This window comes from Sphaerodactylus townsendi, linkage group LG13, assembly GCF_021028975.2.
Source record: "Sphaerodactylus townsendi isolate TG3544 linkage group LG13, MPM_Stown_v2.3, whole genome shotgun sequence".
Classification (NCBI taxonomy): Eukaryota; Metazoa; Chordata; class Lepidosauria; order Squamata; family Sphaerodactylidae; genus Sphaerodactylus; species Sphaerodactylus townsendi.
Window position 1 is genome coordinate 31,778,449 of NC_059437.1, and position 24,803 is coordinate 31,803,251.

The 24,803-nt window shown below is 44.8% G+C and overlaps 1 protein-coding gene across 2 annotated transcripts in view; it reads right to left on the reverse strand.

Annotated features, from left to right (window-relative positions):
* The window catches only part of LOC125442645 (nuclear cap-binding protein subunit 2-like), a 37,695-nt gene extending 14,672 nt beyond the window's left edge, over nt 1-23,023 (reverse strand). Inside the window, exons 1-4 of one of the 2 annotated variants that reach the window (XR_007246024.1) lie at nt 22,847-23,023; nt 18,940-19,118; nt 16,737-16,875; nt 15,930-16,046 (exon numbers count right to left, since the gene is read on the reverse strand). Coding sequence is in view for 1 of the 2 variants with exons in the window: in XM_048514163.1 (XP_048370120.1) it covers nt 15,948-16,046; nt 16,737-16,875; nt 18,940-19,118; nt 22,847-22,933 (504 nt within the window). In the remaining variant the exon portion in view is untranslated. Of the gene's footprint in view, nt 1-15,496; nt 16,047-16,736; nt 16,876-18,939; nt 19,119-22,846 lie in introns of those variants that run through there. The other variant, XM_048514163.1, reaches the window with a different exon arrangement.
* Between the last annotated feature and the right edge of the window lie 1,780 nt (nt 23,024-24,803).

Consider the following 24,803-nt stretch of genomic DNA (forward strand, 5'->3'; position numbering starts at 1 on the left):
ATACAATTAAGGTAAATGTCTAATTACCAATTAAGGTAAATGTCTATAAATGTCTATACTGTGTAATTAAACAGGCTCCATCTCTTTACTATACAAAATTATTTACCATTTACAAGACAGACAAGTATAACATTACAACCACAATCATGCACTTAAATTTTGTGATGTAATGGGCTTTGCTGCTAGTCCATAATAAAGCACTCTTGCAACTCCTCGGATCCTTCACCCAAGCTCTCCCCAGTGAAACAGAATTGGCACAGCAAAACACAGAACCAAGTGAAATACCCAAACACTGTAATCAGTATTGGGCTTTGCCATCACAACTGACAGAGGCTGGCAGCTCAGTCGGCAAAGCATGTAATTAAACGTTCCGCATTTTATCACTTCAGTATGGAAGCTGATGGTGCCTTCGAATGCTCATCTAATTCTATTAATATATAATAAAACTGAATTCGGCAGAAGAGAGAGCCAGAGAAGGTCAACTTTGCCGGAAAAGCTGCACCAGAACCTATGCAGTGTAGCCCAGATTGTTGATGGATAAGGGGAAGTCTGCTCTTGACTGGCAGAAGCCAGAAGCCACTGCCATATCATTATCAGCTTCCCTTTCTCTAGTTAATCTCAGACTGTTGTGCCATCTTCCAGGAAGTCAATACCCACTTTAGTTTGCAGTTGAGAGAATCACACAATTGAATCCTTCTGCATTAACACCCGTCCCCCCACAAAAAAAAATGCAGCCCAAGTTTTTTATAAGCAGTGATTTTTTTTTCTTCTGAAGGATTTCATACTAAATTGCCTCTCAGCCTTTGCAGAGTGAAGAGATACAGACCAAACACAAATTGACTATCCCAATTGCTGTTCATGAAATGCAGGTCTGTAGTGGGAATCTAAGTAAAAATACACAAGGGGGAGGGGTTCGCTATAAGTCGAGACTGCAAAAACTTGAGCTTATGTCTTCCATTATTAAAGTTACATAATCATATTATATAAAAGGGCAGCCATGGTGGCGACAACTCACTTCTAGCCAATTGCCATGCACACATGGCTTGCGGGCGGGGCTTACAGAGAACGGTTAAAAAACACATAAACAAAACAGTGATCACTCACTCTCTCGCACATTCACCCTACTCCCTCACTGTTCCATCTGCAAATTCCTGAGGAGGAGCAGGCACTCCCCGTGGGACAATCACAACTGCTGGCAGCCGCAACTGCGTGGTTAACTGTTGTGTGGTGATACAGACATCCAGGAAGAGGAGCAGGCATCCAGGAACAGGAGGAGGGAGCTGGTGCCTGGTGACAAGAAGTCTGGGGAGGAAAGGCAGGAAAGAGTTGCCCTCTTGATAGGCACTTAAACCCACCAACAATTTTCTACAGTCCATTGTATTTGTTTCGCCAACAGGCTTTACTGCTAATTTGAACATAATTTGATTTTAGTTCCAGGTGCCCAACTGCTCTTCTAGGATCTGAATTCCAGGATGATTAATATTCTATTCAAAACAAGGGAGCATCTAACAGAGCAAATGTTGCACAACAATTTGTATCTGACAAAGTGAGCTTTGACACACAAAATATTGTACCCAAGAAAAGTTTGTTAGTCTTTAAGAAGCTGCTAAGCATCTGTGGAAATGGGCCATACTGGATTCCTGCTCCAAAACAGTATCTGAAGAGTCCAGGATTCCAACCAATGTAAAGGAAATGAGAATGGCTGGACCAGGGGGAAATGCCCTACTAAATTATCAACCAGGCAGCAAAATACTGTATTTTCACCTTTTGCTATCATAATTTATATAGCAGTGCAAAGCCCCATCAACTTAGATCACCTGACTGTAAAAATGCACTTCTAGGATTTGTAAAGCTACTTGGATATCTTAATAATAGGCAGTTGTCTTCAGTTTATGCCAATCCTAGCACATTCTCCCTAATGGCCACAAAAGATCAACCTGAACTACGTGGGGGAGTCAAGACAATGATATGCATGCTATGCATGTTGCTCTCTGTAGGTGGTGTCTTCTGGGTACCACCACAAACTGGATACCATTACAAGCTAAATCATTACGTTCCACCTAATAGTTAGAAGGCATATAATGGAGCTATCTTGCAGAAGCCAAGAAGTCCCAGCTTTTGTGTATGCAAGAATGGGAGACCACTTGGGATACCTCCACCCATACCCCATGTACGCCACGGATCCATGATGGAAGAAAGACAGGATACTGATGCCATTAAGACAACAAATATTACAAAAAACAAACCAAGAATAAAATGTTTAGAGCCTCCCTCTATCTTGTCTGAAAGGCCTTTGAAGCCAGGGGGTCTAACCACAACACAGGAAAGCTGGCAGTGGTGGAGTCAACATTTGAACCAAGATATCCTGCTTATTAGAAGGTGGTCAGAAGAACAAAGAAAAATTTGGGGCAGAGCCAAGATAGTTTCCCTCAGGTTGTGAGGGAGGCTGCTTTCACACACAGGTTTATCATTGCTTCACTGGCCAAACTGTAGTGCCTTTCTTTGAAGCATCTGTGTGACAATCATGATGCAATCACCTTTTCTAACATTTTGCCCACATCTGTGGCTGGCCTCTTCAGAGACATGGCATGGTAAGAAGTGTTCCTCTCTGTGGCACAGTATGTAGGCATGTGTGCCACAGAGAGAAACACATCTTACCATGACATGCCTCTGAAGAGGCCAGCCACAAATGCAGGTGAAACATTAGGAGCTAAAACCACCCGATGCTCGGAAAACCCACAACAGCCTGTTGGGAAAACTGTTTTGTAGATGCTTTAATGACATTACAAATGCTCCTGTATTCACAAAAAGCAGTGAGCGCCACATGCAAAATTGCTACCACATAACAGCAGCAGAAATCAGAAACAAAGAAGACTGTCAATTCTGGAACCCTTCTGTCAGTGGTGTTTCCCACATTTCAAAGGCCCGTCAAATGGCAAAAGATATAAGACAGACTGCTCCCCCTCCCCCTTTTTATTTTTTGAAGTACTTTTCAGTTGGTTTATTTTCATCACACTAAGCCTGCCCTGGAGGACCATTTAAAAAAAAAACACAAGAAGGCCACAGTAACAGCACTCAGTCTGTGGCTCACATTGTCCATTATGAGGGAGAAGCAGACACAACAGGGAGACTGTGGGCATTCATGAGGCAAAACTCATTAAACAGTAAGATGTACCTTTGAGAGAACAGGGCACACCAGCCAGAGTAAAAGGACTGTTAGAATTGTTGCTCTGAGGGAAGCCAGTACCTCAAGGATGCCCTCAGCATTCCAACTGCCCCTTCTCTTAGTCTATTCCAGCTGCCCCTCAGCACCCACTTTAATACTATTGAGCTTGCGATATGTAAAGCAACCAGGGCCACATTTTTTCAACTGGAAGGCAGAACCTCCCTCCTTGCAGACAAGGCAAAACAAGAATGACCTGCAGGATAGGATTTGCCACTGCATAGATCTGCATTGTGTTTGTGATAGACTGGAGCATCACCCCGCCAATTCACACTTTGTAAATGACAACAGACTCACAGAAACAGTGGGACTCTGCTGAGTGATAGTTAAGGAGCAAAAGGTGTCCTGGACATAGTCAACGATGCATGAATTGATGGGGGTAAAAGTCCTGGACAGCTAAGAACAACAAAAGCAGAGAAGGCCAATTACATTAGCAAACTCAATGAGGAGGAACTGCCTCCTCCATCTGTTACTATTCTCTGCACAGCCGCCCCACTCCCACCCAACTATTGACCAGTAGGTGAAGGGTTTAAAGGGGGGGGGGACTTTCACACCAGCAATGTGCCAAGATCGCAAAGCTCAGTGATCCTCAAACAGCGGGCCTGCGAGCCCTTGGGATGACTCACCATCTTCCAGGTTAGATGGCATTTGGGATCAATGCACAACAGGAATTAAATGCAGCTTTGGCCACAACGGTAAGGTCGAACCGAATTAATTTACCTGTCTACTCTTCCCCATTTTTCATTAAATTCCATTGGAGGGTCCTATCGTTTGCAATGCCAAAGCCTCTGGATGGCCATCATTCCTGCACCCCCACATGCAAACCTTCCCCATACCCATTGGAGGGATCCATTCCCCAGTTTAGCAGAGCCAGAAGTTGAGCTAGCAATATTTTACAGCCCCTGCAATTGAAAAGCCCTTAGCCCTCACCTCATCCTGAAACTAAACTTAATTATGTGTTTGTGCATATTTGTGCAAGATCATTCTCCAGGTCCTGTCTCTCTCATTTTCCCACTGTCAGTTCTTAAACAGTAACCTCCTTGGAGAAGGAACCTGACCATTTCTTCATTAGCTTATGTTACTCTGTTCAGGGCCATATGCACTCAAAGCACTGCACAAATAAAATAGCAAAGATTTGTCTCCTGACATTTCCCAAAGGGATCTTTCCCCACACAGCTCTATGTACTCTTCTGCCGCTTTGAAAGATTTCAGACCAACATCCCCAACACCTGGCAGCCTAGAGGAACTAATCTAGGATGTAATGTTAATGCAGTCTGCTTTAAAGTTAGTTGGGCCATGAAAATATATATATATATGAAACTGAGTTCCACAGAAAACATCTGAGTATCTAATTGGGAAGAAGAAGAGTCTGTATCCGTACATGAAAACATGGTTCTCTTTCATCATTTAGGCCATTAAAATCTGTTAGACTCACTGCAGGCTCACACTTGGCTCAGTGATTGCAGACGGAACTAAAATGGCCCTCCTCCAAGATACCAGTGCTACTCACATCCACCAGTCCCATGAAGACTGAACAACTGGAAACAGACCAAAAGTTTGCCACACAGCAAGAGCAAGTACGCACATGAAGCAGCTTTATACCGAGTTGGACCACTGGTCTATTCATGGTCATAACTGTGTACTCTGACTGGCAGCACCTTTCCAGGGTCACAGGCGGATGATTTTCATATCACTCACAGCCTGATCCTTTTAACTTGAGATGCCAGCTGGGAATTGAACCTGGAACCATCTGCATGCAAAACAGATGCTCCGCTGCACTGTATCTCTGTATACTGCATGGGATCTCCAAAAGCCTGGGATCTCTGCAGCCTGCACATCATTCAAGCAAGCAGGTCAAGCCTCTGGATAGATGGGAAGGCTTCTATACCATTCTACCATTTTCAGCTGGGAACAGTCCTTCATTTCTTTGGGCTCAAAAAGCAGCTAGCAGCACTCTCCATCTAAACATCCTCGGTACTCCCCTCAGCAGACGGCTCCAGGAAAGGGGCAAAACAAGTCCTGACTCCTGCCCCAGTTCTTAACTCATTCCCCCCTTCATGCCTGAGCCTAAGTTCATAAGAACAAAACAGCATCAGTGCTTCTATCCACTGGAGCTATTAGCAGCACATGCCTCAGTTTACAAGGAAACCAGGGAAAGATGTCCCAAGGCTCCTTTCTGTCTGCTCTGCAGAAAGACAGAATGATCCTCATTATTACGATGGCCGCAGGCATCTGGAGAAGAAATGGGCAGATCCCATTCTGGCAGACAGTTCAACACAGTTCAGAAGCAGGGAGGGGCACAGCATGTTCTCTGGAAGGGCTCTCATGCCTCTCAGCCTGTGACAACAAAGCTGCACAGTTCACCTGAAGGCCAGATATGAACACCAACAGAATAGGTGATCTGTGCTCACTGAAGCGAAGGCGCTGTGATGGCTTCGTTCAACTCAAGAGGGTGTTTGCGTGAACGTGGTCTCGGACTCTGTCCTCGCAACAGGAGAGGTGGTCAGCCCATGTCGGCGAGAACAGGGTAGGAACAAAAAAACAAAGCAGCAGGAAAAATAGTGCAACCTCAAACCGCAGAGCACCAGGTAGGAGCAGAGAGGCCAGCCACTGTTCCAGAGCCACTGCTTGATTACTGTCAAGCACTTAACTATAAAGGTATTCTAGGGACAGCAGAAACCAGAAAGCAAGCTATCCAATGGCAGGCATCAGCTTGGTGGTAACCAGTCTTCCTCCTCAGTCTACCACTACCTGGGTGGTGTAGTGCACAGACACAACATACCTTCTCCTGCTTCTTTTAACCTGGGTGGTGTAATGCACAGACACAACATACCTTCTCCTGCTTCTTCTAACATCCAGCATGCCCTACAACACTGTTTGTGCAGGAGGAGAGGAAGACAGATACATATGCATAAATGCACAGGATATGGTAGATATAGGGGGCAAAACTCCCCACAGCTTGAGGTACATGCAGGAAACAATAGTAGGAAACAGGCAGGGTGGGGCTCCTGAAATGTACTATGGGCGCCCTTTAAACTGGTTCCAACACCCCACTGGGTCACTCCCTATCCTGGAAGCACCTATTTTTGTTGCAATTCCTGTTCCAAATGCAGACATGAGAAACAAAAATGCGGAACAGGTACATCCTACTAACATTATTTGAGGAATACCACAATTGCTGTGCTTGAGGGTGAATTAAAGTCTGAAGAGGAATCTGGGCTGCTAACATCTTCCCATGTGTGCAAATAGCCAGTTATTCAGACCAGGGTCTCAGAGGAAATCCTCTTACCTATCTCCCACAACATCACACCGACTCTATCCTGTACTTCAACACTGGGCTGAAGGAAAAGGTTGCTGGAAAGCACGTTTCAAAATCTAGATTGCACAAGAGCAATGCAGAATAGAGATAGAGAGGCAAGAGCTGGTACTTGTTTCTCTTCTGGGATACCAAAGTCTCTGACTGGCAGGGTTGTCTTAACAGCATTGTAGGTTCCTGGGTAAAACAGTGCGTGAGGTACGTACACATACATGCATGCACGTGTGGATGCAAGGTGACTATAATATTAAATCAGAGGTGAATGCCAATATTCACTCGTTATCACAAAAATCAATATTAATATCTTTCATTATCTTTAGTAAAACACATGCTAAATATGAATTTTCCAAAAACAAATATTTATAGTTTAATTTCGTATGGTAGTTATTGACAGACAGCAAGTCACGACATACATAGATTAGCATGCTCGAGGGCCCCTTGGGCAACTGCCCAGCATGCCCATGAATTAAGATGGCCCTGCTGACTGGACTAACTGTTGTAATCAGATGTGCCAGTCAACAACAAGGGCTGCTTTTTGGAAACGGCTCAGGTCCTCATTCCCATCCCCCCCTCCCCCCCCCAGCTTCATTTACTTACCGTTGTAAGAAATTGGACAAGGTGTGTCAGAGGGACTGAGTCAACAGAATCTGCCTCAGGGAAGGCAGCTAAGACACAGGGTGACGTGAACACCCCAAGCCACCCTGGAGGACTAGGAAAGATCACTTCCTGAAAGACTGACTGAACCCACACAAGTGCCTTGCCAAGAGACGCAGCCCATCCTACTCTCCCTTCCGTGAACTTGGAGTTAGGAGCGACATTATTTTCCCACACCCCATTTAAAGGACTCTTTGGACAACCAGCAGCCCTACAATCCACACCTGCCTGTTTTCCTTCCGACGGGGTGTCTGTGGGGATAGCAACCCAGCCTCGGATAGACACAAATACCCAACTAAGCCATAATCTTCCTCGCCCAGCAATCATCACTATTTCCCCCTTGTTCCAACCCCGACCTCGCGCTCCCAGCGACCTCTTCTCATCCCCTTTGACCAGGAGGCCACTGTCCCTCGCCCAAGGCCTTGACAGGCTCCTGTCGCTGCCAACCAGACTCAGCCCCCAAACCTCAAAGGGCAACTGAGCGCCAGGACGCCTGCTGGCGCACGCGGAAGGTGAAACAGCAACAGTTAAGAGAAGGTTCCGCAAGTACCCACAAGTTCCCAGCACAGAGATTCAACAGGTGAAGTTTTCCTTCCCTCCCTCCACCGGCTAAATGTCTGCCTGCTGGGCAGCTACGAAGGGTTTGGAGCAGGGCCGGGGGGCATGAGCCTAACCAGGGCTGACGCAACCAGGAGCTCCGCTTGCCAGAAGCAACAGCGAGGCGGGGAGGGTGGAGGCGCGAATCTTGCACCCGTCCTTGCACCCTCGGCAACCTCGTCTCCGGCAACCCGGGGCCCCCCAGCCCTGCTCCACCGCTCTGGTTTCTCACCCGCCAAAAGTGCGCAGCTCCGCTATTTCCTGCAACTAGCAAGCAAATGAATGAGCGGAGAGCGGGAGACAAGGCTGGCCCCTGGAAGAAAGCAAGGAAGGCGTGCCCACAAAGCGCCCTCCTCCAGGCGGGCCCATCGGCCGCCCACTGTGAGAAATTTGGGGAGGGGGCGGGTCCGCAAGGAGACTCTCCAGCCTGGCTGGAGAGAGACGCACAGGCGCTCGCGTGGGAGCGACGCGTGATCCAGCGCCCAAGCAGCCAGGTGTCTGCTCCCTAGTCTCCTTCTGGGGTGCTGCCTTTAGTGTTATGTGCCCCGCAGTCCCTTCACCGCCCCCTTGCTCATGGACACAAGCTGTTTGCGAGCCTTCCGGCATGTAAAAGTCGACTGGATTCTTTGTGAGAGCGGGGAAAGCTTGGATGGTCAGCCCGCATGGGGTTCAAAGCAATGGTGGGATCCAAAAATTTTAATAACAGGTTCCAATGGTGGTGGGATTCAAACAGTGGCGGCACCGCACACACACACCTCCAGTCCCTATCAGGCAGGGAGGTTGCTTTAGTAACCCCTTCTCGGCACTCAGAAAAAATTAGTAACCACTTCTAGAGAAGTGGTGAGAACTGGTTGGATCCCACCTCTGGTTCAAAGCCGCCGAAAGGGGAATGTTGGTATGTAAAGGATGGCAAAATCCTCCTGGGTTGTTTTTGCAGCAAAGGATAATTCGACCACAGCTCCCTTTCTTCCGGTCCTTTCTCCATGGCTTAGTCAGTCCTCCAGAGTATGTGCTTGATGCCTTTCTTATCTCCTGCAAACTCCTGACTGGAGGAAAGGCTGCTGCGTCTTCCTTGTGGCTAACGTTTGGGATTAGGATCTGAGAGAACCAGGTTCACATCTTCACTCTGTCATGAAAGTTTGCTAATTGCAGTCACATACTCTCAGCTTGCACTGCCACTCACACGGTCAGGAGTTCGAGCCCCCTGTGGGTCAGATATCCTGGCAGCTGGCTCATGGTCAACTCAGGCATCCATCCATTTCTTGGTCGGTAAATGAGTACCTAGCTCATAGCTAGGGGGTAAAGAATAGCCAGGGCAAGCAATGGCAAACTACCCCACAAAAAAAGCTTGCCTATGAAAACTGCTTGCAGTGGAACCCCAGGGTCGGACACGACTGAAGGGGAAACTTTACCTTTACTCTCAGCCTAACCTATCTCACAAGATTGTTGTGAGAATAAAATGGAGAAGAGGAGAATTATGTTTTGGGTTTTAATTGGGGACAAAGACAGGGTATAAATTAAATAAATACATTTATTTTCTCTTTGCCTATCCATCCCACAACCTCTCAATCAATTTTCAGATTATAAACCCCTTGAAGCAAGGTTCTGCCTTCTTCTACTGAGGAAAGAGCCATTATCATTTTTATCATCCAAATAATCATTGTTTAAAACTGAAGTCCCCCCACCACCACCCCCCCAGTGTCAGGACTACAACGCCCAGCATGCACCACCTTCAGCCTTTTTCCAACAAGAGCGGGAAAACAAACTGAGAAGCTACATCCCACTGCATCTTCACGGCCAATGAGAGGTCAGAGACTGGGCGGAGGGAGAAAGCTGATTGGTTGCTGTTGAGTCCAGAAATAAAATGAATACTGCAACTGAGGAAACGAATCATCTGTTCCAGCACCCTGTATTTAGGGCGACGCAAATCAATAAAGTTTTTTTCTTTAAGTTAACTGCGTTTGAGTGTGTTCAGCCTTACATCCAGGATCACTTACAATTTTTTTCCTGGAGATTTAAGGTTGCAAGTCTATCTGCTGTCCTGAACATTGCTTCCACATTACCATGCATTGGGCTAGCCTGGCTAAGTCACAGAACTATTTCAGCGTGAGAAACAAAATTAACAGTTAACATGGAAAAAGAAGGTGAAGAAGAACAGAAAGCAAACAGCCAAGACAGCACAAGCCAGCCAGAGAAGGACCCATAGGCACATAGCAAAACAAACAAACAAACAAAACCACAACAACCAAGGATTGCCTATGGAGCCATCACAGTCCTTTCCAACTGGATTTTCCTTTTGGGGGCAAGACCATCCAGAAGGTCAACAATTGTTCTAGCACAACAATAGCAAAATACCCAACCATCTATCTGTGGAGGGAGCTTTGATAAGACTGTGGCTGGGATAAACATTCAAAACCCATCATACAATAACTACAAAACGCTAAGGCCACACATCATCTTTGCCTCCATCTCAGAAATCTCCCATTTAGTTGCAGCATGTTGTGAGGCTTGTAACTTGCACAAGATGCAGCCTCAATCATGCACACAGTGTGTGGTTTGGCCTGTCCTCATCTCAACTGCTGCCCTAAGGGTTGTAGTGTAGAAGATGCTGCTGAGAACATTCTCCCTTATAATTACTGGGTGTGTCACTCCTTATTAAGTCTATTCGCCCTTTTACAAGTTCTGGTAAGTAGCCCAGACAAGCTGCCCAAACTGATTCTACTGAATCAGCCCAGGAAAGCAGCTGCCAGCATTTTACTGCTCTTGTTCGTGTGCCTTTAACAACAGCATCCCATTCAAAAATTAATTTATCATTACTCTTTATTCTGGCCAAGAAAACCATCCCTCCCCCTATAATTTCTCCATGCCTCGCTGATGTTTAAAAGGTCCAGAGGTAAGACTAGTTTTTAGAAGCTGGAAAGTCCATCCAGGAAGAGCCAGCACAGGTGAGATAGTGTGCTGGAAACAGAACCCCTTCTTCATCTAGTGCAAAAGAACCTCCCTGTAGATAGCTGCTTTTGTATGTGTTTTTCTAGCATTCCTTATCTGGGTGAGTGCTGAGAGAGCAATAGGGTAATTGTAGACAACTTTAGAGAGTGCACATTGTACCAAACTACATTACCCAGGATGCTCTGCTTCCACTGATGCAAGCTCTCACCTGCTGTCATCAGCGCCTCTAGTACAGACGCCAAGCTCCTGTTGTTGCCAGCAGATGTATACCTTGTCCTCTCTTGACTCCAGAAATGGTTGAGTTGCTCAGAACAGGATAGACTAGTTGACTGGGGCTCAGCTTCCTGCAGTCCTTGTTCCAGGCCACCCATTTCAGTGTTCCCTTCTCCAGAGATGGGATTACTGGCATTTCCTTCCTTAGAGCATTCAGTGCTTGGACTGTGCCTGTAACTCCTCCCATTTTGGCTCCTTTCAGTTTGCTGAATCTCATGTCAGCAGCACTGCCACCTTCTCTCTTCGCTCTGCCTTCTTTTGTGCTGCACCCCAACAGCTGCCACGCCACCCCCCTTTATTCTTGTTCCCCACTCACCAGCTTTTGTCTCTCTGGGGTGATCCTTCATTCTTTGATGCTCCTGGGTTTCATGAGCAGACTGAAGCACCTTTCACACATTCTGGTTGTTGTGAAGGTTGCAGTACTGTTCTAGAACTAGCAGCTGTTATTCATGTTGTTCTAAACTTTGGGGCGAGGCTACTGTAAGCCATTCTGGATCAAGTAGCTTTGGGAGAGCAGTCACAATAGTCTGAATCCTAATCCAGAATTAGATCTCTGAAGCAGAGAATCGCAGGACATTTTTCACTTTTTAATGGTGGCCACAGCCTGTTGCCAATGGCAACCACCTTGCTTGCTCTCATTGGGCCAGCTCTGTCTTATCTGTCTTCCCAGGGCCATTCCCCCACTCCATCTCTTGCACTGATGCAATACGCAGAAAACATTACTACATAAATCAGGTCAAGGATTTCCTAAAATGCTTTTAGGAGAGAAAGGGTCTTCTTATTCTTAAAACAAAATCTGTTTAGGGCTCCCAGGCCCTACACTAGTAAGATGTTCAACATAAAACATGTAGAACTTGTCAGGGACTGGATATGGGACCTTCTGCACATGAAACTGCATCTTCAGCAGTGGGAGTACTCCCTTTTCTTTCAGGACTACTTAGGGCTAAATCTGCCCCACTGCTGACCAGAGTTTCGTCCCTGAATACATGAAGTTGCCGTACACTGGCTCAGATCATCAGTCTCTCAAGGCCTATATTGTCTACTCTGACTGGCACCAGCTGCCTAGGGCAGGAGTCAAACATGCAGCCTTGCAGGGGCTTATCAGCACTACCAGCCAGCTGAGGCAACCCAAGCTTGCCAGTCCAGATCAGGAGGCAGGGTGGAGTTTGCCTCAGTTAACTTGCGGGTCTGATAAACCCTCTCAAGGCAGCTGCAAGCTCACCAATTCACCCCCCCATCCCCCAGTGCCATTCTGGCCCAGCCGAGGAAGTCACCTCCCACCACTCCCGGGCCTGGCTTGATCAAGTCACATCAGTTTGACATCCCAGTCTAGGGTCACAGGCAGAGGCCTTCCACATCATCTATGACCGTGGTGGCGAACCTTTGGCACTCCAGATGTTATGGACTACAATTCCCATCAGCCCCTGCCAGCATGGCCAGTTGGCAGGAGCTGATGGGAATTGTAGTCCATAACATCTGGAGTGCCAAAGGTTCGCCACCACTGATCTATGACATCCTGTTCAGGCAGACACTTGAGACTGAACCTGAGAACTTCTGCCCATAAGGCAGATGCTCTTCCACTGAGCCACGGATCCTGAACCCTGACATACTTCATCAGGCCACAGCCCTGTAAAAGCACAAGTTTCTTCCCTACAGTCTGAAGATAACTACAGATAATGACAGTCCTCCTCTTACTCCTCGGTTGGAGAGCTGAGCTGCTAGCCAGGCTAGTGTGTGAGCTTCCTAGCACCTTTGAAGCCTGATAGACTTATTCTAGAATCATACTCCTCTAACAGCTTATAATTGAAGTATTTTGTTTTTTTATCAGTTTGAGGCACTTCACCTTCCAGCTACCTGGGAGGGAAACTGAGCAGGTTTTGCAGTAACGCCAATCAATCCATCACGTGAGAATAGTTTTGGCTCCTGAGCTAGGAAAGTCTCTACTGACATTGTTCATTCTTGCCTTTGTGGTCCAAGATTACTTTGCTATTTGGCTGTTCTATTTGCAAATCTTGTCCATGATCACTGCAAACGTCATATGTTCAGCGTCTACCCTACGGGCCTACATTTATTCTCTTCAATACATCGCCCTCTGCTGGATGCCTTCTACAGTCTATGACGCCATAAACTTTTAAACCTGTTTTGTGGCATTTGGATACACAGGCCTGGGTTTTGCTAAGAGCTAATTGTGTCTGTTGGAAGCCAGAGAATTGCCGGTCTAGGACAAGAGCTGGGTCAAAATAAAGGGCTTTGGGAGTTTCCTCATTCCCTGCTAGAATTAGCCTGCCTGGAAAAAGACTTTGAGCTCTTCCGTAGGAAGGAGAGGAAACATGGGATAAAGTAAGAATGCAGATGGGATAAACTAAAGTTACTATTGCAGCAGTCTCCATAATTTTTGAGCCTGCAGATGTCTTTGTAATTCTGACACAGAATGGTGGGCACAGCTACAAAATGGCTGCCATAGGAGACACAAACTGGCTGATGCAGGTTATCTTCAGTCACACAGTGAAGATCCTTGTGCTGTGGTAGCAGCTGCTGCAAAAGCAATTTTGGAAAAAAAAATCTGACCACCATGATATCTCCAATAGCCAGTCAGAGGTCTTGCTGGGCAAGAGATCCACCTGCTTTCTAAAGACAATTGATAGGTGCCAGAAAAGTGCTGGTGAGCATCATTACATCCATGGATACCACATTGGGAAGCTCATGTACTGTGGTACGAAGTAGGTAGCTTGAATTGAGACAGGCAGTAACAGAGCTGGGAGGAACCCCAAGATCAACCATATCAGGGGCCAGAATTAATCTGGATCTTAGCTCACAAAGCATATATTCCATTTCATTTAACTATGAATTCTCTCCCTTTCTCTAAATAGAGAATAGAAGCTGCTAAGGAGAAGAAGCATTACAGCATGCCCAAGCACTTTCATGTATGAAAATCTGATCCATTTGAAAAAGAAATTTCCTTCTTCCGCATCCAAACTTCCCATCAGGCCCGAAAAGCACAGCAAATGCTTTGGAGTTAAAGTGCTATCATGAGAAAGACAGCTGCAAATTCAGGGAAAGGGCTGTCAGGACTCAACTATAGCTTTTCAGTGCCTCCTGCTGGCACCTTCTGATTCTCTCTCTCTTCTATAAGAATTGCTGGGTCTGTATTCCTTCATAAAATAATTATTTGGATCTGAGTTTATATCCCCTGAGGATCACACTATACCACAACAACTAAGTAGGCCATATAGACCAACAAAGTTCCTGCCACAATAGTGCGGTTAATCTTTAAAGCACCTCATGACTCTAGTTTTTGCTGTAACAGATTAGCACAGCTAAATTATAGGAGTAATAGTTAAGCTACTTTTGTCTGAGATTGCATTTGCTTTTTCATAACGTCTGGCTACTTCTGAGCTAGGCCTTAGGCTCTTACTCAAATTGAAAGGGGCCATATTACAACCAGTGAGTATATGACCCACATAGTAACTCTAGTGAATCTCTACCTCTTCCCTCATTTCTCTTGCTTTTAGTTGGTTCACAATTTCCCACAAGTGACATAATAATGTCCACAGCTGCTGGCACAATCCTTCAACATTTGCCTGTCGCTCAGGTCCTCAGTTACTAAAGAGTAACTTGGAACAAGCAGTAACATGTCTTGGTTGTATTCACATTTGCTTCAAATAACTTTTGATCTGGAATGGCCTGCCTGATATGGTGAGGAAGGCTCCCATTTTCCGGGCATTCTGTGAACGATCACACAAGTAACGGGGCTATACTATAAGAAAATGATTGGAATGATCCTTAGAAAAACAGAATGTGGACAGTACATACTGTGGTATAGTATATACTATTTGTTACAGAAATTACACAGGTCACACATACATCATTTAACATGTTATGTGAAGCTTATGCTCTGTTTCATCTCTATTTTAGAATTCTGCATTCCTAATCCTACTGCATTGCTTATTAGATGTCCCATCTTGTCCACTTTATGGTCTTACACTGTGCAATCTACCTTAAGTCTCAATGAGAAATACTGGCTACAAGCAATGTAAATTTGCATTTACAGGAGGGCTGTCTCTCTTTGCCATAAGGCAGCACCAACCACTTGCCTTTCTTTCTGTCCTTTCCTATTGGTTGGCAGAGTCTGGAATTCAGTCAGCTGCCAGAAGCTAAGAGACACTGGTGATTACACACTAATATATTCCTGAGACCTTGTAACTTTGCATCAGATTTGAATTTGTGTAAGCTATTTTTGGTCTCTGCAATTGAGCAGTCTAAAAATTCCAACTAAAAACACACAACACCACTTCTTAGATCACACCCCTGCAGTGTAATGCAGGTCATGGGCAACCTCCCCGTGCCCCAATTATTTGTGGTCTGACTTCCACTCACTCCAGTCAAAGGCTTCTTGTCATCCCTTAAGTGCCAAAGCTTTGTCTGTAGAGAGAAAAATCCCAAAGTGACAGAAAACCAACCAGAAAAATCACAACTCCCTGGGCTGAGATAAGGATCCTTCTTTATTCACTTTACCAGCCATCTTATTTCAGGCTACAGCAAAAGTTACAAAACCCACTTTATTTAGGAATTTTTTAAAAAAGAATAAAATAAAGGATTCAAGACAGAGAAAAACTAGGGAACTAAAGTTACTACTCAGGAAAAGCAAGAAGAGCAAAGAACCAATCAAATTCCACAGACAATTGTGTCTTCTGTCATAATCCAGCTCAGACAGAGATTCTGACAACATCTGGATTCCTTGGTTCCGTGTTAACCAGGGCGAGAAGCCCTAAAGGGCAGATAGAGCAGCATATTGCCAAGAATGTTGTCAAACCATCATCTTGTTTCCACGTGAGTCCAGGGATAGTTCTGCCATCATGAATGGCCCACCCCCATTGGTCCTGGAACAATCCGGTCTTCCTCTTCTCCCACTCTTACCCTCAATCCAAGAAGCTGCTAGTAGATGACTGTCTGCTGATTTGTCTTCTGCATCTGAATAATCTTGCCAAAGCCTCCTCTTCCCACATCATAATCTCTACGATATTCATCGTGCATCTACAGAGGAAGGAAAATGAGATAAATACTTACAGCAACCAAGACATGGGAACTTATCCAGAACTATCTAAGTTGGTCCCTATCAGGATGATAACCTGGAACGTTTAATGCTGAATTTGTCAGAGTTCAAAGACGCTGCTTTAGAATCACGATTCCAAACAACCTGGAGGAAAGTGTCCTGTTCTTTTAATAGAGGTTTAATGTGTGGCATGAACAGTTGAAGCTTCTCGTGGCGTACAGGTAACTAGGAAGGAACATCCCATTAATTTTCTATTAAAGTGATAGAACATTTTTCTCCAGGCTCTTCACAAGCCTATGTAGAAGTCAAGTCTCTCCTCTGTAAATTCCGCAGAGGACAAGGTTAGCTCTTTGGCCTGGAAGAACTAGGACTAACAGGTAGGCAATTTCACACTCTTGCCTCTGGTGCAGTTTCCAACCCAGGTATTAATTTTGAAAACCTATTTTTGATAACAAGCCTACTTACTGAGCATATTGTACTAGCTATACATTTACTCACATATTTGGTCATTGACCGTAAATGAAGTATTACATTCTACATTTACTCACAGCCTGAGAACTTGGGGGAAGGCACACATCCAGACAAAAATCAAAACCAACCTAGCCTAACATCTGCCAGACTCCTCAAAATTCCCTAAGATCTGCAAGCATCCCACAAACTTTGTTACTCACCTGGCCACCTGTCTTCCCACGGCCAAATTGCCGTCCTTCTTGGAACCCAGCATCCCAGTCTGTTTTAATGACGCGGTCATCCAACCGGGTTCCATTGATAAACCGCATACAATGCTCAGCTTCTGCTCTAGTGTAGTATCTAAATTGTTACTATAAGGAAAGACTAATGGGACCATTTAAAGAGCTGGTTCTGGCTTCCCCCAAGCTAAAGAAAAAACAGCCAGAGATCTCCAAAGTTCCCATTTCCCTAATCAAAAGTAAATTGGTTTATAACTTATTATCATAATCCAGAGAATTCTAAGTGTAATACAGTGCTGTTTCACTACTAAAGCTAAGGAAGTTTACCAGTCTAGTTAGTAAGAAACAACTTCAGAGCTCCGCCCATCACCAATTTTGCAGGAGGGATGCAGGTAGAATACATAGATTCAAGTTAAATACATCTTTACTTCAATATGGTACATGACAATTCAGTCTCACCTACAATTTGAAGTGTTACAGCCCAGTCACAAAAATGCAGGCCTACCAATCACGTAGTTAGGTTATTACACAACAAAAGCACCGAAAGACCAGACCTTGCGCCCACAAAGGAAACGGAATTTTAGGTGTTTCAAACTGCTTCAAAACTTCAAATAGGCACAGAACATAGCATCCTTCCTCAGTGCCTTTTATAAATGGGAGGCACTATTCTGTGATTATTCTGATCTTACCTTGAGGATAGGCTACAGTGTGTTGCTAGGAGACTGCTGCTCTGCTCCCTGGCCTACAGGGTTCCCTAGGATTCCATCTTTCCTCCCATGTTGTTCAACACTCATATAAAGCCTAGTGGAAGAGATTTTTCAGAGATTTGGGATGAGTTACCACCAATATGCAGAAGAAAATTCCAGCGCTCGCTACCAGCATATCTCAAGGAGGCAGATTTGGAACGGATTATGGCTAACAAGCTGAAACACTATCACAACAAAATGGAGGTGCTACTGGCTGGGGGAGGGAAATGGGTTATCTTTATAGTGCAGGGATCTGCAACCTGTGGCTCTCCAAATGTTCATGGACTACAATTCCCATCAGCCCCAATTGGCCATGCTGGCAGGGGCTGATGGGAATTGTAGTCCATGAACATCTGGAGAGCCGCAGGTTGCAGACCCCTGTTATAGTGGATGGGGTTGAAGTCCCCTTAAATAAACATACCCTGAAGAAGCTTCTGGATCCAGGTCTCCAGCTGAATAAACAGATGGAAGTGGTGGTCAGGGGTATCTTTCAGCCAAAGAGCCTTTTGCAGCCCTTCCAGTACAGTGTAACAGCTAGATTACTGCTATGCACTCTACACGATTCATATCATAGTTCTTTCTAATACTATGTATTGTTGTAAAAGCTGAACAATGCAGAAAGCAGACAGGAACAAAGTAGATTCCTTTGAAATGTGGTGTGAAAAAGAGTTTAAAGGATACTGGGGGCTGCCAAGATGACACACAAGTGGATTCTCGATCAAATCAAGCCTGAACTGACCCTAAAATGACTAAGCTGAGGCTATGAGCACATTATGAGAAGACCGGACTCACTGGAAAAGGCAATGATGCTAGGAAAAGTCAAAGGCAACAATAAAACATGCAGATCCAACATGAGATGGATAGATCCATGAAGGAAACATTGGCCCTCAGTTTGCAACACCTGAGCAACACAGGTAACAGTAGGACACTTCAAAGGACACTGGTTCATAGGGTTGCTGCTGTAACTTGGAAGTGACTTGACGACACTTAACATACACACACGACATGGGATCAACACACTTAAAGACTGCCATTTCCCATATGAACCTACCGTTCATCCTCAAAAGCTCTGTTTTGTTGCTGCCATCTGAGGAAAGATGGGTGGCAACCCAAGAAAGGGCCTTCTCCTCTATGGCACCAAAAAATTTCAATTCCATCCCCAAGAGGAATCATGTGTGTCTCTGTATTGGTGTCTTTCACATGCAGGTAAATACTTTTTTTTTGTTTCATCTTCCAAACCCCAATAATGTTTCTGACCCCCTTTCTAGTGCTGTTTGTTTATGTGTTTTTAAGTAAATTAGAAACTCTTAACTATGTCCTAATCGTTTAAATGATTTTATGTTCACCACTTTGTTAACCCTGATTGGATAAAAAGGCAGCTAAAAAGTTTTAAATAAAAATAATATTAAACAATAATTAAATCAAAAGGCAAAGGATACTCCACAAAGCAGAAACCACAAGGGGTTTTCTTCACCTTGTCGAGCCCCATGATGATGCGCTTGACATCCCCACACTTAGAAAAGAGCTCATGGATTTGCTCCTCTGTGGTGTAGAAGGACAAATTGCCCACATAAAGTGTGCTAGAAGTCTTCAGAGCATTCTCCTGCTCTTCTCTGTTCTGGGATACAGATGGGGGTGTGGGGAGAGACAGCATCACATATATTCCATTTCTACGATAATTTACCATGCAAAGCATTATTCACTGTAGAAGAAGCAGAAATAACTTGGCTAGGTATACCAAGGCAACCCAAGTAACATAAAAGTGGAGGAAAAGGCGAGCGTTAGCCAACAACACTCAGATTTGGAATAACGTCTTCCATGGATCTAACATTTAAGAGGTGAAGTATAAAACAATGTAATTAATTAATAACTTGCCTCATTAGTAAGGAAAGATGTGCCACTCATCCCAAATTAAATGCCCTGGCAAAAATCTTAACTGCCTAGTCACTCAGAAATTTAAAATAATAATTATCCACTAATACCAGCTCTTAAAATAAACTGGCATATATGAATTTTTGGTATTTCCCACCCCAGCAAGACCTGTAATGTGGCAATTGGTTCTAGTATTATTTTGCCATATTAATTATATTGTATCTCTCCTACATAGAGATGCCATCACATCCATCCAAGAGACAATCAATCATATTAACATGGGTCAGAGTGGCCTTTTTTTTTTTGTTTCTTTGTGCCATCAAGTGACAACAGACTTACAGCAACCCCATAGAAATTACTACCTATATTTTCCATGTCACAAAAGCAGTACATTATCCCTCAAGAGGAAGCTTTATGCCTCCCAAACGTTTAATTTTCCTATGCTCAAGATCAACAAAGTTGCTTGGATTTGCAGCTCACTCTGCCCATATGCACAGAGGCAATTGGGCAAAGTGGGCAGTTGGGCAGTCCCATTGGGCAAAGTGGGCAGTTGCCCAGGGCGCCCCTTGTGGGGGGCGCAAAAACTGCAGGTTCGTTTGTGGGATTTTTTGTATTTTCACTGTTTTCACCATTTTTGGCCTGCAGGGGGCGCAGTTTTTAGGCTAGCAGCACCAAAATTTCAGGGGTTTTTTGGAAGACTCTCCTAATGATATCACCCAGGTTTGGTGAGGTTTGGTTTAGGGACTCCAATGTTATGGACTCCCAAAGGGAGTGCCCCATCCCCCATTGTTTCCAATGGGAGCTAATAGGAGATGGGTTCTACACCTTTGAGGGTCCATAACTGAACCAAACTTCACCAAACCTGGGTGGTATCATCAGTAGGGTCTCACGAAGATACTCTAAAAATTTTGTGCTGCTATCTTAATAATTGCACCCCTGACAGCAGGCACCCCCTAAATTGCCCCAGATTTTCCTTTTAAATCCACCCCCTTCCTGCCAATGCTTGTTTTCTTTCTTTCTTTTATTCTCTCAATGCCTAATAAAGGTTATTATTATTATTATTATTATTATTATTATTATTATTATTATTATTATTATTATTATTAAATCCACCCCCTTCGGCATGGATTTAAAGGGAGAATCTGAGTTTAAACATTGAAAGTGATGCTGTTTCAGGGTGGGGTATAATCCACCCCAAAACAGCATCACTTTCAAAGTTGTTTAAACTGGGAACCCCAGATTATCCCTTTAAATTGGATTTAAAAGGAGAATCTGGGCTCCCTAGTTTAAACATAATTGAAACTGATGCTGTTTGGGGGTGGATTCCAGCATTACTTGTTTAAACTAGGGAGCCCAGATTCTCCTTTTAAATCCACCTTAAAGGGAGAATCTGGGATCCCCAGTTTAAATAACATTGAAAGTGATGTTGTTTCCCCCAATTGCGGGGACTGGATACAACACCATAAAACGTTTTCATAGCAGTAATGAAACATTTCGAAAGCATTTTGAAAATGTTTTCAAAAAAATATTTCTGCTGTGTGGCATGGCCCATTGCTGTGTTCAAATTTGTGAGTTGGGGCATGTTCTATAATGTGATGGTGACTTTGAAATGACCTGGTGGAAAAAAATCATTGTTTGGTCATGATGGGAGAGGGTGGCCACCCATGGGGGGGCATCAAACTCAGGTTTTGCCCAGGGCTCCAGTTTGCCTAGGTATGCCACTGCATATACAGCAACATTTATACCATTTTAGACACAATCTGCACAAGCTACGCAAAGCCTCTGCATGTCACAAAACCCCACCTCATCTCTTTTCTCTCAGTCTACACAGATTGTCCCTCCTCTCTAGCAATGTCGGCTTCCATTGGTTTGTTACTTATTTAGAAAATGTCTTTGACGCCTCTACAAAGAACTTGTTCAAGCACCTTTCCTACATTTCCAGCTTCAAACACAGGATGCCCTGTTTGCAGAGCTCCACTTCTGAGAAACTGGCATAAACACAAGGCTGAGGGCCTTCTATCCCCTACAGTCACTCTCTACATGGGCTGACGACTCTGGGCTAGGAAATTCCTGGAGATTTGGAGGTAGATACTGGGAAGTGTTGGGGGGGGGGGGTTGGGGGGGTTGCACCTCAGCAGATAAAAAGAGCTACACAGTCCCTTCTCCAAACCAGCCATTTTCTCCAGAGAAACGGATTCCTGTAGGTAGTTTCTGCATGGTCCAAATATCCAGGGTTGAGCAAGGGAAATATCCCTTTGGCCAAGAGGTTTGCAGAGTTCCCATTCTTGAAGCAGGTTTGTCCCGCAATATTTCTCTCATCCCGGGATTTTCAAAAATCGCTACTATGCAAACATCACGGGAGCAGAACCAGTTTATATTTCCCACCTAGGCGCCTGATCCTCCCACCCCTCCACCCATCCCCAATCTCCCCACCTGGCATCATGTCAGTTTTCAACACTGCTGAGTCGTCGACCATTGGAGCCCACCATTCCCGGAAAGTTCCCCAGACAGAATTCTGCTCATTTTATCAACTGGGTGCCATTTCACCTGGGTTAATCAGGAGTGGAGTCCAAAAATGTCCCCATTTTCTTTTCTGTAGGTGTACTGGCTGCTCAGAGTGCATAGCTAGGGAGATGTGTACTTTGGGCTGAATGTTAGTGGGCATATCTCCGTGGGGGGTGGGGGAGAGGGAGTCTCTTGTTTTCCACAAAAATATGAGACTGAGTGGGAATGTGACGTGATGCTGTGCCTCATTATTTTTTGCTGCCATGTGTTGAGGCCTGCACTGGGCTCTATCCGGAAGTGGAAAAAGGGGGAGCTTTGTTTCCCCCTGCTGCTGCCCCAAAACAACAGCCAATCAGAACTTGGGACACCGGGAATGTTTGCGCATGCACAAATACACTTGCGATGTAAGTACAAAAGACCCAGGCTTGTGCAAAACAAAGTGGAGTATTTACTCCTGGTCTTCACTCAGTTCCTTCACAGAAATGGGCAGCAATGCAGAGGGAGATACTGGGATAAAACAGACCCTGATTGTAAAATACCAACTGTAACTCAGAATAACTGTGCCGCACAGAAACAGCCTTAGTCTAGAATAGATGACAGCTGCAATTCTGGCAGGTCTTTGGGCTCTACCTGAAGATTAATAATAAAAAAGCATGAATATGACCAATGGTATTAATATACCAATAACTCTAATATTCAATATGCAAAACATAATCTCACACTGGCTCATTACAAAGAAACATTAAGCAAATGTTTCCTGAAGGTTGGCAGCACGGTCTCTACAAAGAACCGAAGGATTTAAAAAACAGAACCGAAAGCGAGGACGTCTCTGAACATGTGCAAAGTGCCTTTCCGCTTAAAGAGAAATGGAATAAGCCCTTTGAGCACTAACAAAACACCTCCCCTTCCCAGGAGTTTCGGCAGGACCTCCTTAGAGTGAATCCCCTACATAGCTTCTCCCTTTCCTACCTGAAACTTCTGGTCCCGGTACAGGGTCAAGTTGCAGTGCGAGTCACTGTCAAGCACTCCTAGCGTCGTGCTCAGGATGCCCGACATCTTGCCTTCCCAGCCCACAAAAAATCTTCAAGCAGGCCTGCTCAGATAATTAGTTGCAGTAGCTGCCACTCACAATGTTCCTCTTGGTCGCCACGATGAATGCCATCACCCACTAGGCTCAAGAAGAGCCAATCAAAGCCCAGGGGCGGGTTGCCTTGTCGCAGGGGATGCTGGGGATTGTAGTTGTTGTTCTTCTATTCCTTGTCAGTTTGCCTAAGACCGGCCTAAAGGGATGTGAAAGGGCGTCTGCGCATGGTGCCGTTTGGGCGGGAACGTTAGTTTCGGACAGGACATAGCATCAGAAAATAATTGAAAGCTTTTGGAGTTGTTGGCTAAATGACAGAGATTTAAATAGTAATATAACAATGGCACATTGGGATCAGTTATGTAACGTTTAATCAATATAGTTTGGGGTAGATGTCTTTTCTGTTTAATTCTTCTTTATCCTCTGGTATTTTTCTATCCTGTTAAAATATTTTTTTAAAAAACAGCTAGGATTGCTAGGTGTAAGGTGGTTAGATCCAGGGTGGGAAACATGTGGAGGTTTGGGGAAGGAGCGTGGGGAGGACAGGAACGTCAGTGGGCTATAGTGCCCTGGAGTCCACCCTCCAAAGCATCCGTTTTCTCCAAGGATACTGGCTTCTGTCCTCTGCAGATGAGCTATAATCCCACCTGATCCATTTGAAGAAGAAATTCCCACTTGGAGGCTGGCGTCCGGAAAACCAGCTGTACCTTTTTTTAATTGAGGGAGGATGTGGAAGGTGGCAACGATTCAGGGCCACAGAACTAATAAGACCACCCCTGTGCATGTGATGAAGTGGACTATAGCTTACCTCAGGAAAGCATCCTTTTTCATAAACCTGCTGATTTTTAAGGTGCCACAGGAATTTCTGAGTTGGGCATGGTCCAACTAGGGTGTGATGGAATGTAGTATCCACATTTTGAGACACAACCTTTGCACATTCTGGTTTTCTCTCTTGCTACTGGAGCCATTTCCCCCCATGTTATAGTGAAGCTAGTCCACTATTGTCCCCTGGGCCTCAAGTAGTGAAGCAACAGCTTCTGCTTTTTCTATCTTTGAGAAGTTTGATTTCTGCTTAAGATGACTCCTTTTGTATTATGGTGATTGAGGCCTGCTACAACTATAACAAGGAGACTGACAATTGTAATAACAACCTTTTATTGTTTTCCAACCTTACAGTTCCTATTGTCAGATATACTTTAGGCTAGAATACATGTAATGTTAGGAGGTGACATGATGGTTCTAGGCAATTAATACATGACTGCAACAATAGCGGTCACAAAGCGGCAATTCAGAGGGAGAAGTTTTACATAAGCTTCTATTCTGGCTTTGAGGTACCATTCCAAATCATTCATCATTCTTCAGCGTGCTATGTTCAGATTAGAATAAGAGATTAGCTCTATTCAGAGTTTCTGCTGCACTGCCAGCTAGGCCAAGGGCAAGTGAACTCTTCTCTGCCAGAGTGAAAGAGGCAAAGGTGTTCTGACCAGATGAAAAGCTCCACTCAGCACAAGAAGATGAGCCTGCACTCCCATTCCCAAATGTTCCAACTGGTGGCATGTCCAGGGCTTTGGGTCTCTTTGGGGCACATGCAGTGCTAGAGTTCTCATATGCTACAAAAGACAGGATTGCAACAACACATCCCAAATGATTTGGCATAAGTTCCAAGGAAGCAGATTTCTAAACCAAGTGAATGTAGGAATAGCAGCCTGAGCTTGCATCCCATGCAAAGTTCTAATGTCACCCTGTCAATGGTGCTTCTTGTAACAACAGTAAGGTCATCAAGTTCCTGAGAGTTTTAGGGAAACATGGACAAGGCTGAGACAGATTCAGGGTTAGCTTGTTGGT